Source organism: Aristolochia californica, unplaced genomic scaffold, assembly GCF_029961685.1.
Source record: "Aristolochia californica isolate CCGP_79_NKW_82.1479 unplaced genomic scaffold, dmAriCali1.0.hap1 SCAF_13, whole genome shotgun sequence".
NCBI lineage: Eukaryota > Viridiplantae > Streptophyta > Magnoliopsida > Piperales > Aristolochiaceae > Aristolochia > Aristolochia californica.
Window position 1 is genome coordinate 23686885 of NW_027181804.1, and position 14680 is coordinate 23701564.

At 34.5% G+C, this 14680-nt stretch overlaps 1 protein-coding gene across 1 annotated transcript in view; it reads left to right on the forward strand.

Moving 5' to 3' along the window:
- Positions 1 to 7926: 7926 nt before the first annotated feature.
- Positions 7927 to 14680, forward strand: part of LOC137948238 (myosin-11-like) — a 31652-nt gene continuing 24898 nt past the window's right edge. The window contains exons 1-13 of the mRNA XM_068794246.1: positions 7927 to 8772; positions 9366 to 9494; positions 10279 to 10422; positions 10536 to 10681; positions 10765 to 10921; positions 11162 to 11220; positions 11414 to 11573; positions 11680 to 11829; positions 12459 to 12595; positions 12816 to 12962; positions 13057 to 13158; positions 13253 to 13310; positions 13400 to 13501. Coding sequence (XP_068650347.1) covers positions 8770 to 8772; positions 9366 to 9494; positions 10279 to 10422; positions 10536 to 10681; positions 10765 to 10921; positions 11162 to 11220; positions 11414 to 11573; positions 11680 to 11829; positions 12459 to 12595; positions 12816 to 12962; positions 13057 to 13158; positions 13253 to 13310; positions 13400 to 13501 — 1494 coding nt within the window. The 5' untranslated portion in view covers positions 7927 to 8769. The remainder of the gene's footprint in view (positions 8773 to 9365; positions 9495 to 10278; positions 10423 to 10535; positions 10682 to 10764; positions 10922 to 11161; positions 11221 to 11413; positions 11574 to 11679; positions 11830 to 12458; positions 12596 to 12815; positions 12963 to 13056; positions 13159 to 13252; positions 13311 to 13399; positions 13502 to 14680) is intronic.

Below are 14680 nucleotides of genomic sequence, written 5' to 3' on the forward strand. Positions count from 1 at the left end.
TTGTGGAGCCTAATCAACTCTTTACACTGAATCGGTACATGGATCGACCTAGTTTGGAAATTTCACTCTTGTAAAAAGGTTGCCCTAGTTTTCTGTTTATAATTAGGGGAAGCCGCTATTAGGGTTTTATTATCATCGTGAAGATCATCAGTTGTGGCCGAGAAAGGTTAGAGAAAAACCACCTGTAATTGTGTGTGATTTCTCATATAAACTATTTTATCTTCATAATGGATTACTGCAACGGTAGAAGACAAGACATAGTCTCACCTTGAGGTGAACCTGTATAAATCTTGTTGCCTATTTTCATGCTTGTTTTTTTGTGAATATTATTATTGCTATCGTTAGTTTGGAATTAGGGTGTCTAATTCCTAATACTTCTCTATAAAAATCATAGTAACTTCAACATTGAAGGTTTTGTGGATGCATATTGAGCTGGACCACCTAATGATAGGAAGTCCACTCATGGGTATTGTACCTCAATTGGAGGTAACTTGGTTACATGGAGAAGTAAAAAATAAAATGTTGTTGCGAGATCTAATGTAGAAGCAGAATACAGAGTTATGGCCCATGCAGTCAATGAATTTCTATGTATCAGATCCCTGAAATGGGGTTCTATAAAGTAGCCTCTATGGAATTATATTGTAACAACCACACAACCATTCATATTGCTTCAAATCTGGTCTTTCATGAAATAACAAAATATATTGAGATAGATTTTCATTTTATATGGAGAAATTTCAATGCATGTATTTTATCTTTGAGACACGATTCATCTCAAGGGCGGGTGGCAGATGTACTTGCAAAACCAGTCAAAGATCCAGACCACTATATGCAGCAAGTGCGTATCTATGATGTTTTCTCTATCCCAACTTGAGAGAGAGTGTTGGAAGACAATTTCGAAGTATAGTGGCATTATATAATTTATCTTTGATTTTTGTCTTTTTCTCTCCTTTCTAAGGTTAAAGGGTAATGATGTAATTATTGTTTCTCTTATTAATATAAATACATTGACAGAGAGGATTAGGATGTCACTTAACCTAACCCTCCTTCCCTCCTCTCTCAAACTCACTCTAACTTCGGACTCTCTCTTCTCTTCTCTCACTCTTCTTCCTCTTGTTCTTCTTCTCCCTCTTTTACCTCACTTTTGGTTTCTTCCTGTCTTATGTTGATTGTCAATGGAGTTATCATGGGATTCTAAATCCAACAATCGAGATAGATAGTCACTTCATCTGAGAAAAAAACACAAATTGGTGTTATATCAATGCAATACATACACTCCAAGAACCGACTAGCAAATGTCATTACAAAGGCTATTGTTGCAAAGCCTCTCTCTACTATGTGTTCCAAGCTAGGAATATTGATGTTTTTTTCATAGCTTGAGGGGGATTGTGTGAAAGAGTATTAGTGGTATTCTATGTAATTAAGCGAAGGAGAGGCATAGGATGTAATTATGTCTAACTTCAGTTTCTTTTTTATCCTTACATGTACTAGGCTTCAACCCACTTATCTATAAATAATGAAGTAACAAGGAGAGGCTAGGACGTGCTCTTTCCCCCCCTTGAGAACTCTAGCCTAGTTGTCCCCTCTCTTTTCTCTCTTCTTTGCCTTTTTTTTCTCCTCAACCTAGAGGTTGTAGTGATGGAACCCTATAATCTAATAGTAAATCAGAAACATTGAATTTCAGGATAAGGAAAAATAATTCACTGACTTGATCTATAATTGAATAGAATGAGCCTCTATTTATAATAGAAGAAATAAGTAGAAATACATTATAAATAAACTACCCTTGTCCCAGTTACACCTAAAGTCAAACATTAAAAGGTAAGTGCCATAACAATTGAACAACTGAATATAAACAGAAAACTAATCTAACTAAAACACTTTTTACTAAAGTTTTTTGGGAGATCCCCTTCCATGAGACTCTTCTTAGACTCCACCATATTAATTATAGTTCTATGAGACTTCTAGCTACAAGAGTTATGTAAGACTCTTTCATACCTGCTCTTCAACACTCCCCTTCAAGTTGGAGTTTATAACTTCAAGTTGGAAGGAAAAAGTTTCTTGCTCTTTAATCTTCTTTTGCTAAAAAAAAATTCATAGATGCAAAATATTCATCTTTTATTCTCCCCATTTCTTGAATATTTTGGACACATAAAAATTATTGCATCATATGGAATAAAATACCTCTTTTGTGTACTTTTTTTTCTACTTCTCCCCCTTAAAATGGGGATAAAAATGACATAGAGACCGAGCTTGGACAAAACACATTATAGGCAAAAAAAAATAACTCCTAGCCATATAACAAAGCTCCATACACCAACCAAAATGATTATAATGTGAAACACACTTTGCTCAATTCGAAAGGCAAAAAATGGCACAATTTTAAGGCTCAACAAAGAGTCTGCTTACTTTTTAAGGGTAGCTCAAACGAAAAGCACCTCTTGGGTGAAACATTAAAGGACTTGACTCAAGCTGAATATTGGACACACCCCTATACTTTTAGGTAGTGGGTCTAGACATTACTCTAAAGTGAAACACAAGATGATAAATGGAAGAAATACTAGAGAAAAATAACATACATTAGAAGGAGGTGACTATGCAACACTCTAATTCCAAAGCTAACTCTAGAAACTTTAGATAAAAGGAGGTGAAAATGCAATACTCTATTTCAAACCGAGTTTCAAAACATAATAACAAGAACCTGTTTATCAAATCAATAATGAGTGTGACCTTCTTTTTTGTGAAAAAAATAGGGGAGATTGTAATTATTGAACTGTAAACATAACAAACAAATTGGACCAAGTATAACCTCAACGAAACTTTAGGGGGTGAGAAAAAATTTCGGAGATAACGATGCCGAAGATACACAATCAAGTAAAAAAATACAAAAATTGAAGAAAACATCAAAGCATGATATCACATACCTTGAACAAGCACATCATGGAGTGATTAAGTCTAACAAAAAATCTCTGATTAGAACCAAAAATTTCTTATGAAACTAGGACCCTAGGAGAAAAAGAAATTCAATTCACATTGATGGATGGAGAAGTAATAGGAGAAAAAATAGGAAAAAGATAGATTTTTTGCAAGACTAACCTCTGGTACTTATGATATCAATATCTCTCAAAATACACCTTAGAATAAAAAATGGTTTGTTTCTCAAGAAACTAGACCCAGAGAAATTTAATTGGATACCCAACTTGACATAAAATGCTTCATCCTTGATTTTTTTATGATTGCATAATTTGTTTCGTTCTGTAAGATGACCCTTGCTGACTCCAATGAAAATATCTCTTTACATATAGATTAGATTGATATGAAAGTTGATCCTTATGAAACTAGATTTTGATATCTTTCATTAAAGTACAAGATTTTTTCAAGTAATATATTTATTTTAAGAGAATTTTTTTACAGATTTCGGACTCTGCAATCTGGCCGAATTGAGTAGTCTTTTTTCTTTGGCCAGCACGACCATTGACTCTTTCGATATTGATATTTCCCTAAAAAAACTCAGATTGAGAATTGATTTGATAGGTAAAAATAGACTTACAGATATTTCTCTGTGCATATGATAATCCATGTCAAGTCTTACTCTTGATGGCATAAAATGCCTAAAAAAATGAAGCTTTATATTGTTGCTCAAACCTCTCCTGTTGTTTGATCTTTACTGTTTTAAATATTGATTTCTATTTTTTATAAAACTTTGATTGCTAAAATTATTTTTTTAAATTAGACTCAAAATATATTTTTCATAAATATATAATTTATAATATGAAAAGTAAATTATAGAGGTGCAAATACCAATGAAACAACATGTATTGGGATTAGAAAGGAAGAAAAAGGTAGAATATGAACATAAACTACTATAGATGATAAATTAGAAAAGAATCACATTATCTTTGTGGGTTGACTTAGTCAACTCATAGAACCAACTCTGATACCGTGTTGAATTTTGGGAGAAGAAAAATAATTCACTGACTTGATCTATAAATGAGTACAATGAGCATCTATTGATAATAGAGGAAACAAGTAAATTAGATCACAAATAAACTACCCTTGTTCTAGTTACACTCAAAGTCAAACACTAAAAGTTAAGTCCAAAAATAATCGAGCAATTGAACATACATATAAGACTAGCATAACTAAAATACCATTAATTGAGACTCTTTTGTGAGACCGCCATCTATGAGACTCCTCTTAGACTCCACCATATTAATTCTAGCTCTATAAAACTTCTTTCTATGAGAGTCATGCCAGACTCTTCCAGTCATATAAGACTCTTCCATTCCGTCTTTTGAACAAGAAATATACTTGAAAAAAAGGGAAACAATGATGGTATGGAGTGTAATGAAGGATCTCCCAAGCTATTATGCCAGTGTAGAGCCTTTTTCTTGTGAGTTGTTTGCAGTAGTGATGGTTGGGTTGTCTAAGAAGTAAAGGTCTCCTTGCTCATGGCTTCCACCAATCACCTATTTGGTCTGTAGGTTTTGAAAATATACAATCAATAGGATAAAAATAATTAAACGTTTTGGTTATCTAATTAATAGCCAACAAACTCAATAGAAACTCAAGAATAAACAGAACATCATTAAGTTGAGAGATGGTAGATTCCATTCCTTGTACCTTGGTTTGAGATCCATCTCCTATATACACAAACTTATCTTTGGACAAGGAGATAGAGAAGTACCAAAATACATACTTTTGATAGTAGTTGTAGTAGCAGAAGTGGATGTTGTGTTCTTGGTAGATTGGAATACAACCTTAAGTTTCTGAAGTAATTCAACATCCTCACCACTCAAGGTTTGCTTGCCCTTTTGAGGACTCAACATTCCCTTTAGTCATAGCTGCCAAAGTGGTGGAAGCTTGATTAGCAATAATCATTCTGATTTTTCATGTGTTTTCCAACATGTCTCAACTAAATGATTGAGTCCTCAATAAGTTCACATTCGATTCTCATTTTCTATTCTCTAGGAACCTTGACTAACCCTACCACCTCTTCTTCCACCCTTATTATTTCTCCCAAGGCCTCTATTATTTGTATTTGCTCCCTTCCTTTGGGAGTACATGGTTGATGATGTATCTAAAGGTGTCGCTAAGGATGTAGCTAGGATGCAAAGCATTGTGTAATTGGATTCTACTTGTTTTGTCTATTACAGATAGAAGCTCATTGTACTCAAATTATCATCAAGTTAGTGAAGTATTATCTTTTCTAGAAATTCAATACTTCCCTGTACTTCTCTTGAACTGCAATGTCAATAGAGTATGGTTGGACAATCTTCTGTTCTTTCATAAGGCTTTTGGATCTAACAAAATAATCAAGCAAATTCTCCCCCTTTCAAGTATTAAACATTGTTTAAAAAACATCATACAACTTTTGTAAACTGTCAGCACTGGAGTAAACTTTTGTACAACTGTCCCAAATAAGTTATGTTGTTTCAAGGTGGACCACATTATTTGTTGTAGTCACTTCTATATTGTTAATCAAACAACTAATGATTTTCTTCTTTAAGGTGGCTTAACCAGATGATTTGACAAATCCTAGATAATAAGGAACCTCTTAACAGAGTGACACTAAGTCAAGTAATTTGACAATCCTTTTTGTGGTATTTGTGGTAATCTTGAGCAACTCATTTTTTCTAATCAAATTTGAGAAACTCTCTTCAGCCATGAAATCGCTTATAATTAGTTGTCCCTAATCACAAACTATGAATCTTGAGTAAAAATTCAAACCCAACATATGCAACACACAATGAGCAATTTCAGCAATTTGTTCAACAAACAACTTCAAATTTCAATCACGAAAGAGTGTACCAAGACAAGCACCCCCACGAATAAAAATCAGAAACTTCTTCTTCTCTTAATAGGTGATGCAATTTTCTTATCCACGGAGGACTCAAAACACCACAAGAAAATAGGTTCGTGTAGACCAAAACCAGGAATAAAAAAAAGAGCTCAATCCAAGTAAAACTTATGTTGTTGTGTCCCAAACCAAAAGGACTCTCACAAGCATTACTTCTACTTCACCTTATGCTTCAACTATTCTTATTCAACAAGGATTCAAACAGACAAACAAGGAGCTGCAATCTAGAGCAATTTTAATTTGAACAACTTCATGTGAAAGTAATTTTGGTGCAACTAGGACTTTCTAACTTCTACACTTTTCTAGGTCTCAGTTCTACTACACCTTGTAATGGAGTTTTCAAAAACTCCTTAGTATACTTCCTCTGAATTTTGAGCAACAACCATGAAAGAGATAACATCAAACCCTCTTGAGTCTTCAACACCCTTCACATTTAGCAACAAAATTAACAAATAATACATTTTAAGTCTCGGTTTATGAAGAGCAAGAAGCATGCATAAACACTTATGGCGATAGCATGAATGCATGGACAAGTACCAAGCATCGATTTTTTTTCATGAATTCTCAAGAAAAACTCGAGCACACTTGAAGAATACACATGTTTGATGTGCATTCTTAACTTCAATTATAAAAAATTAACAAACAAACAAGAAGAATATTTATCTTACTCGAGTCATTACTGCCATCATCCAATGACCTATCCCATGCAACCATCAAGCATAAAAAAAAAAAAACTTTGGTATCCTATGACCTTTGCTATGATGCCATGTTAGATCTTGTGATTCCATTAATGCATTTCTAAGGGCATGTTTGGAACCCACAAAAAAAAAGAAAAAAAAAGAAAATGGGAGAGAAAATTATTTTCTGTTATTTGGCAGTAGGGAATCCTTGAGAGAAAAGAAAATTATTTTCCCTCTTATTTAATAATTTTTCTCTCACTAAATGATGGAATTTTGGGAGAAAATAAAAGAAATAGAAACTTGAGAGAATTTTAATCATCAAAATTTTAAAATTTACTAATTTTCTTTTATTTTTCATTTTTAAGCGTATCCAAGCAAGAAAAAACTATATTTCTCTTCCATTTTCTCTCTCATTTTCCATTGGCATCCAGACAAGATAAATGAAACCTTTTTTATTTTCTTTTATTTTCTTTTTTCTCTTTTTTTTTTCCTTTTGTTTTCTCTCTACTTTATGTGCTCCAAACATAGCCTAAAAGTCCTTTGAGGAAAGGCAAGTGAAGAAAAGAAAGAGAGAGGTTGAGTGGTAAGGAGGAAGAAGGTTGAGAGAAGAGATGAGAGAAGATCTTAGGCACCATTTTGGGAGGTGGATGAGAGTGATTAGGTTTCAAAGCGAAACCTTAATCCTTCCCCTCAAGCTATATATAATCATGTAATGAAGATAATTTTTCTATAATTACCTTTTAACCTAAGGGTTGGGAATAAATACTTAAGTAAAAGTTGAATTATAAACATGTGATCCTTCTTCTTATCTTCTGACAACTTAGAAGATTAATTCTCATTCTTTGGTAATGATACCATGTACAATCTATATAATACTATCCTGTTAAGTAGTAAATAGTAACTATGTTGTAGTGGAATACTACAGATGTTACATGCTACCAAAATATTATATTATCTTATAATTACGTTTCACAAGAGTATGATATAAAGAGAGGAATGTTCTTTTCCGATTCTAGCTAATTACTGTGTCATTGGCTATGATATGTAAGTTACCTACCCAAATAAAAAAATATTTACAATAAGCTACATGAGCTCACTATGATCTCATATGAATAATTTTCATTCTTTGGTAATGATATTACAATATTAGTATATTAAGGGATATACTATGTTATGTGTTATCAAAATAATTGAATAATAATGAAAAACCTAAATTAGGGGTATGTTAGTAATTTTACCATCTTTGGTGAACGAATCACAGAATTATTTAATCAATAATCGGTAAATTTTCCTTTTTATTTAAATGGTACCACGTGTAGAGCCATTCTCAAACTCCCCGGTTAATGAAGAACAGTTCAAGGATATCGGTTCTGTTCACCCGTTCGAATGACCAGAGGGAGTAACTCCATGCTTATCGATGTTAGTTGCAAGGAAGACGATTGTCAGCAATGCATGTATGAAATTTCGCATTTCTTGAATCACAGCCAGCATGAGAGTTGAGAAGAGACTAGGAGGGAAAATGCGATTCGAAGTCGAAATGGCTGATGGCATTTGCTAAATAAAGCAGAGAGAAGGTGACTCAGGGAAGCAGGAGAGCCACGAATCAACCAGACATTGTGGCGGGTTTTTTGCAGAAGCTGAGCGCTATGACACTGCCGAATTCAATGGAAGGGCATTTGAATGCCTTTGACAAATCAAAGCCTACAGAAACGATCATAGCCCAGAAAATAACGGATTTTACAAAAATTGGCTTTCTTTCATCCTTCCGTCTCTTCCGCTTTGCCTCAGTTCCTTTCCCTTCCCCTCCTCGTCTTCCAAAGTTGCATCGATTGTATATCTCTGTAGAGCAGAAATGCCATGATTGGTTTCATACTGGACGTGGAAGCTTTGCCGTTCGGTGGTCGATCCATTTTCTGGTTTCCGGTCCAAGTGCAACGTGGCTAATGTGTCATACTGAAACGGCTCCGGGATGTGCCTCAGGAATAGAAAGTTTCAGCCTTCTTTGTGTTATTTTTTGGGTTTTTGGAAGTAAATTTTTTGAATTCCGATGGTTCGACGGTAGAGGTTGGGGAAGTTGAGATTCGAGCTCCACGCGCAATCCGAATAACTCATTCTCCGGGACCTGCATTTGCAGTGATATATCCTTATTGCAGTGAACACTTATTGCTGTGCCCCTAGGGCCGAGAGACTGTCTTATATTTGGTCCATTTCCTTGCTTTGCAGTAAGAAATGGTATGCTTGCCTTTTCAGTTTAAGCATTTTCGTAACTTCAATTTGACGGTAACTGAAAAAACACTTGGAGCTTTTCTGTCAAGCTGCTATATGAAATGTAGATTGAAGTATTCTTGTTTTTTCTTTACTTGGTATTTCTGTTGACCAATCCTCCTTGATTATAATTCTTGTCGGATTTGAGAAACATTTATCCTGATATGTGAATTCTTTCAATATTTTTATTCTCCACCTTCAATCATATCAAGCTTCTTGTTAGTTTAGTTGTGGGTTCCATGGCAGAAGAAGCTATTAAACAAGCATTGTTCTATACAATTGGACCATTTGCATGAGAATGGCAAAATGAAATATGCTAAAAGAGTATTTTTATGCTGAGTGATCATGTTTGGTGTCCAAACCTGTTAGTCTACCTGTGTGGTGATGATGGAGACTAATTAATGGTTCTGTAGCATGCACAAAAGCAACTAAAAAATTCATAGCATTTGTTTCTAAGCACATATACTCTTTGAGATAGCTGTGTTTTCAATGTTGATTTACAGATATCATGCAATGGACCTCAAGTGTTCTGACTCTAACATGGATTTTAACTGCTGCAGGCAACACCAGTAAATATTATTGTAGGTTCTCATGTATGGGTTGAAGATCCAGTAACAGCTTGGATTGATGGGCAAGTTACTAAAATTAGTGGTACAAATGCTGAAATTGATACTTCAAATGGGAAGAAGGTATTGAGATAATTGTGTCCCTTGGCAATGCATTGGTGTTCCGTGCAACATCTTGTTGTGGGGAGATGGTTCCCTTAGAATTTTTATGAATGCATTTGGTGGCTTATCCTGTTTTCTTTCATAAGGGAGGTCTCATTGTTTAAAACAAAACAAAAAAAAAGGTATTTATACCTACTCATGCTTGACATGTTGATCCTCGTGTTCATCTATGATGCTTAAGCTTCTCAAAGTGCAAAAATCAGGAACACTTATTCTGGTTGAAAAAAAAAAAAAAGTTCAAACAATCCTGTGTTTCAGGTATCTATATCTTTCATGCTCAAACAGGTACCATGGGAATAGGGAGTTTGACCATGAGTTGTATATTTTCCTCAAATGACTATACAATAAAGATCTTTTAATAGGTTTATACAAGTTACCTTCTAAGTTTAGAGTGCACGGTATCAAAATTGGTATTATCCTAGCTGTAAGACAGTGTACAACTATAACCAATTATAAGCAGTGAAGAAACACATAATATAAGAGAGTAGAGCACTTTTCTTATTGTTTGCAGTAATGCCCCATATCTGATCTTCTTTATTTGCTTGTGTTCCTTGTATGAAGGATATATATATATATATATATATATACATATATTTTGAGAATGATGATAATTCAACAAAAGAAGAAGAAAAAAAACAAGAGAGCCTTTAGCCTTTTCTGAATGATATTATTATTCCAGAAGAAAAGCCCATTTAGTTGTTGTTTTGGATCATAACTCTGAGACATTTATAACTTCCTACTTCAGGTTACTGCAAATCTCTCAAAGATATATCCAAAGGATATGGAAGCTCCTGCTGGTGGAGTTGATGACATGACTAAACTCTCTTATTTGCATGAGCCTGGTGTAGTGCAGAATTTGTCAACTCGATATGAACTGAATGAAATCTATGTGAGTTTCAAAATGCTGTTTTCCTGATCCTCTTTCTGTTGCAACCAGTTAAAGTTATTTGAAGTATCCCAGTCACTCTCTCTTAGATGTATTCTCATTTTATTTTATTGCAGACTTATACTGGCAACATTCTTATTGCCATAAACCCATTTCAAAGGTTGCCTCATTTGTATGATGCCCACATGATGGAGCAGTACAAAGGTGCCCCTTTTGGAGAGCTAAGTCCACATGTTTTTGCAGTTGCTGATGTAGCATACAGGTAGTTCATACTCCAAATCAATGGAGGATTTTAACTAGTATTAGAAGTAATAATGCTTATCTTTTAAATGGACTTGGAAACAGAGCGATGGTTAATGAGGGGAAAAGCAACTCTATTCTGGTTAGTGGTGAAAGTGGGGCAGGTAAAACTGAAACTACGAAAATGCTTATGCGGTATCTTGCCTATTTGGGTGGGCGTGTAGCAACTGAGGGGCGGACAGTTGAGCAACAAGTTCTAGAAGTAAGTTACTGAAGTACTTGGGTTCAATCATTGGTTCAATGTCCACAGTAGTTACCTATTGGCATGAGATCTTACATTCAAGACACATTGTAGACACAGTTGGAATGATTTTTGAAAAAGGAAAAGAAGTTATGTGTAACTTTTCTTATTGGTCTTTCCTCATTATTTTCAGCCAACATAGGTTTAGTTTTTGACTTCCTAACCAGGGTTTAATTGTTGAAACTATGGTTTTGCTTACAGTCAAATCCAGTTCTTGAAGCATTTGGCAATGCAAAAACAGTAAGGAATAACAATTCCAGGTGAGTCGTTATTTAAAGCTTATATCTTCTGGAAGGAAATTGATTGCTATTTCATCTAATTTTTGTTTCACAGCTGTTTTTTTCCACATATTAGTAAATTCATCTCATTTATTTATTATTGTAGATAATCATGCATTCACTGGGTTCTATTTTTTTTTTTTTTTCTAAGTTATCATTTCATTTAATGTTCCAGTCGTTTTGGCAAATTTGTTGTGATCCAATTTGACAAGCACGGGAGGATCTCGGGGGCAGCCATCAGGACTTATCTTCTTGAGAGATCTCGAGTTTGTCAAGTTTCTGATCCCGAGCGCAACTACCATTGTTTTTACCTTCTTTGTGCAGCTCCACCAGAGGCAATATATTTTTTTTTTCACTCTTCTTTACCTTATATCGTTTATACATATGTGCAAAAATTCTTGTAATCTACTGTCTGCTTGCTGAAGTTTACCTATACTTCAGGTTGTTGAGAAGTATAAGTTGGGAAATCCTAAGTCTTTTCATTATCTTAACCAATCAAATTGTTATGAGCTGGTTGGAGTCAGTGATGCCCACGATTATCTTGCTACAAGGAGAGCAATGGATATTGTTGGAATCAGTGAGCAAGAACAGGTATTTCTCATCAATTGCAATATTGTGTGTATATGTATGTGGGCGCGTGAATACACAAGAACACCATTTGCTTTATTATAGTTTTAACAATACAATTAACTCCATGTTATGATTAAAAATCGATAAAAATAAGAAAAAAATTACTGTGAACATCAACATGAATGCATGGGATAATAAATAAATGTAAAATAAGAAGAAGTTAGTTTTTTAAGTCATTAAATTCAATTTAGATGGTTAAATTGAGAGAGAGAGAGAGAGAGAGAGGTGTGAGTCCATGAGCCATAATGCTCATATCTACTTTATCTATCATCTATTCATCTATTTATTAATATATTTACATGCATTCATACCTAGACGCAGATGTGCATGTGTACACACAGAGAAACACAGACACAATCACATACAGACACTGTGTATATGTAAACATAAATATGTACATTCATATATATTCATTTGGAATGGACGAGTCATTGCCAGAATGTGTGATGTACATGCCTTATAAATAAAATTGGAAGCTCTCATATACAAAACTGAATAATTTGCTGAGGTGGAGAGATCACTAGAGTACAAAATGTTAAAGGAATATGGTCTAGGCTATTTTCTAATTCTTTTTTGGTTCTTTTGTCCAGGATGCAATCTTCAGAGTTGTTGCTGCCATTCTTCATCTTGGTAATATTGAATTTGGCAAGGGAAAGGATATGGATTCATCAGTTCTAAAAAATGAACAAGCAAAATTTCATCTTAAGATGACAGCTGAACTTCTCATGTATGGTATTAGTTCTGTAGTTTCAGTTCAATCTCCTCTCTCTCTCTCTCTGCTCCCTTTCTATTTTGTCTATGAAAATCTCTCTTGCCTGCAATGAATCTATCTCTATGACAAACTATCTTTGTACATGTTTAAATCACATACATACAATGTTTGTATTGCGTTTTGATTTCATTTGCTATTGACTTTTTTATGCTTTATTTTATCATCATTCTTCCAGGTGTAATCCTCAGAAATTAGAAGATGCTCTCTGCAAACGTGTGATGATAACCCCTGAAGAAAAAATTACAAGAGCTTTAGATCCTGTTGGTGCGACAGTTAGTCGAGATGGCTTAGCAAAGACAATTTATTCTCGATTATTTGACTGGTACCGAGCTGGCCCTGTCAGGGAGATTTATTTTGTTTTGTCATGGGTCTCTGCTGATATAGGTTTTAAATTTAATAAACTATTTCAATAACAGGTTGGTTGACAAAATTAATGTCTCAATTGGGCAAGATCCAAACTCTAAATCACTGATTGGAGTCCTTGATATCTATGGCTTTGAAAGCTTCAAGACAAACAGGTAATAGAATGAACGTATGCTTATGAGGTACTTGATCTTAATCTTTTTATTCATATTTTAGGTTTAATCATTGTTTAACAATCTATTTGTGCAGCTTTGAACAGTTCTGCATTAATTTCACTAACGAGAAACTGCAACAGCATTTCAACCAGGTAAAAGACCACATAAATCCCAAAGGGAATTTCACATTGACTAATCCTTTCAATCTGATGCTTATATAGTATTGGTATTGTGCTTTCAGCATGTTTTCAAGATGGAACAGGAAGAGTACACAAAGGAGCAAATTGACTGGAGCTATATTGAATTTGTTGATAACCAGGATGTTTTGGATCTTATTGAAAAGGTCTTAGCTATTTAAACTATTTTTTACTGTTAACTGCTGACTCTATAAATTATCTAGCATCCTTCTATTTGGTTTATGGTTACGGTTAATGCTATTGCACAACATGTAGTCTAGCTTTATGTATGTGCCGTTATGCCATTGCTTTGGATATTAGAAACTCATGCATACTCCATAATTCCTTAAGTAGTACTATCACTGCTTGTGATTCTCAAATGAAGGTCTTAGTTATTGTTATGAATCCATGGGCCACAACCAGGTATGAACATTATGTTAGCTCACCCTAGTATGGGATAGGTTTAAGGACCTAGCTTTCCGTGTTTCATAATCTCTAGAATTTTTGGCGTAATGGTTATGTACCTAATATGCACCCACCATTTGTTATTAGAATAGAAAGGGCGACCTATGGAAAAGGTTACTTGGTGCTATAGTGGGAGTCTTTACTCACCTTTGATGTCTTAGAACTTCTAAACCGTACTAAGTGTTGTTATCCTTTCCAAATTCGGCAACTATGTGCTTTGATTAAAGCTGCCAAAGTCTTTTTCTGTCAAATTTCATTAAGAGGAGAAGGGAAGTACAAAGAATTTCCATGGTAGTAAAACAAGCATAACCCAAAAGCCAAATATCATTGAGGGCTTCTTATTCTTTGAAAACATAATTGAGAAACACAAATTACATCAGGGATTATCATCGAGTAGAAAACTATCTCCTACAACCAAATGCTGAAAAGAAACCCCTTAAATGAGCCAATTTGATCTACCATCTAGTTAGCAGATCAAATAGTGTGTCTCCCACAGATATGCAATAATTTGGAGATGTCATAAATCTCATCATTAACATGATGCAAGTGCCAAGGCGAGGTTTCTCCTTAAGAAACTAACTGAATCACTTTTCACAATTAAAGAGCTCCAATAAAACTCCACAAAAACTCTCAATTCACAATAGAGTGCATAGACCTCTGCCTTAGTAGAACTAGGATCACACTACCAGGAGTATGTTATACTTGGATGACTGAACTAAGTGGTCTTTGAAAACCGATATCTCCTTTTGAGCTACCATCAATATTCAGTTAAAATCACCCTTCTTGAGGGGCAACCACCATGTTACTGAAACATATCTGGAGAGGAAGAGACCGCCTTGTCTTCCAATTGCTCTTTAAGTACCGCTATCTCAATTTGCTAG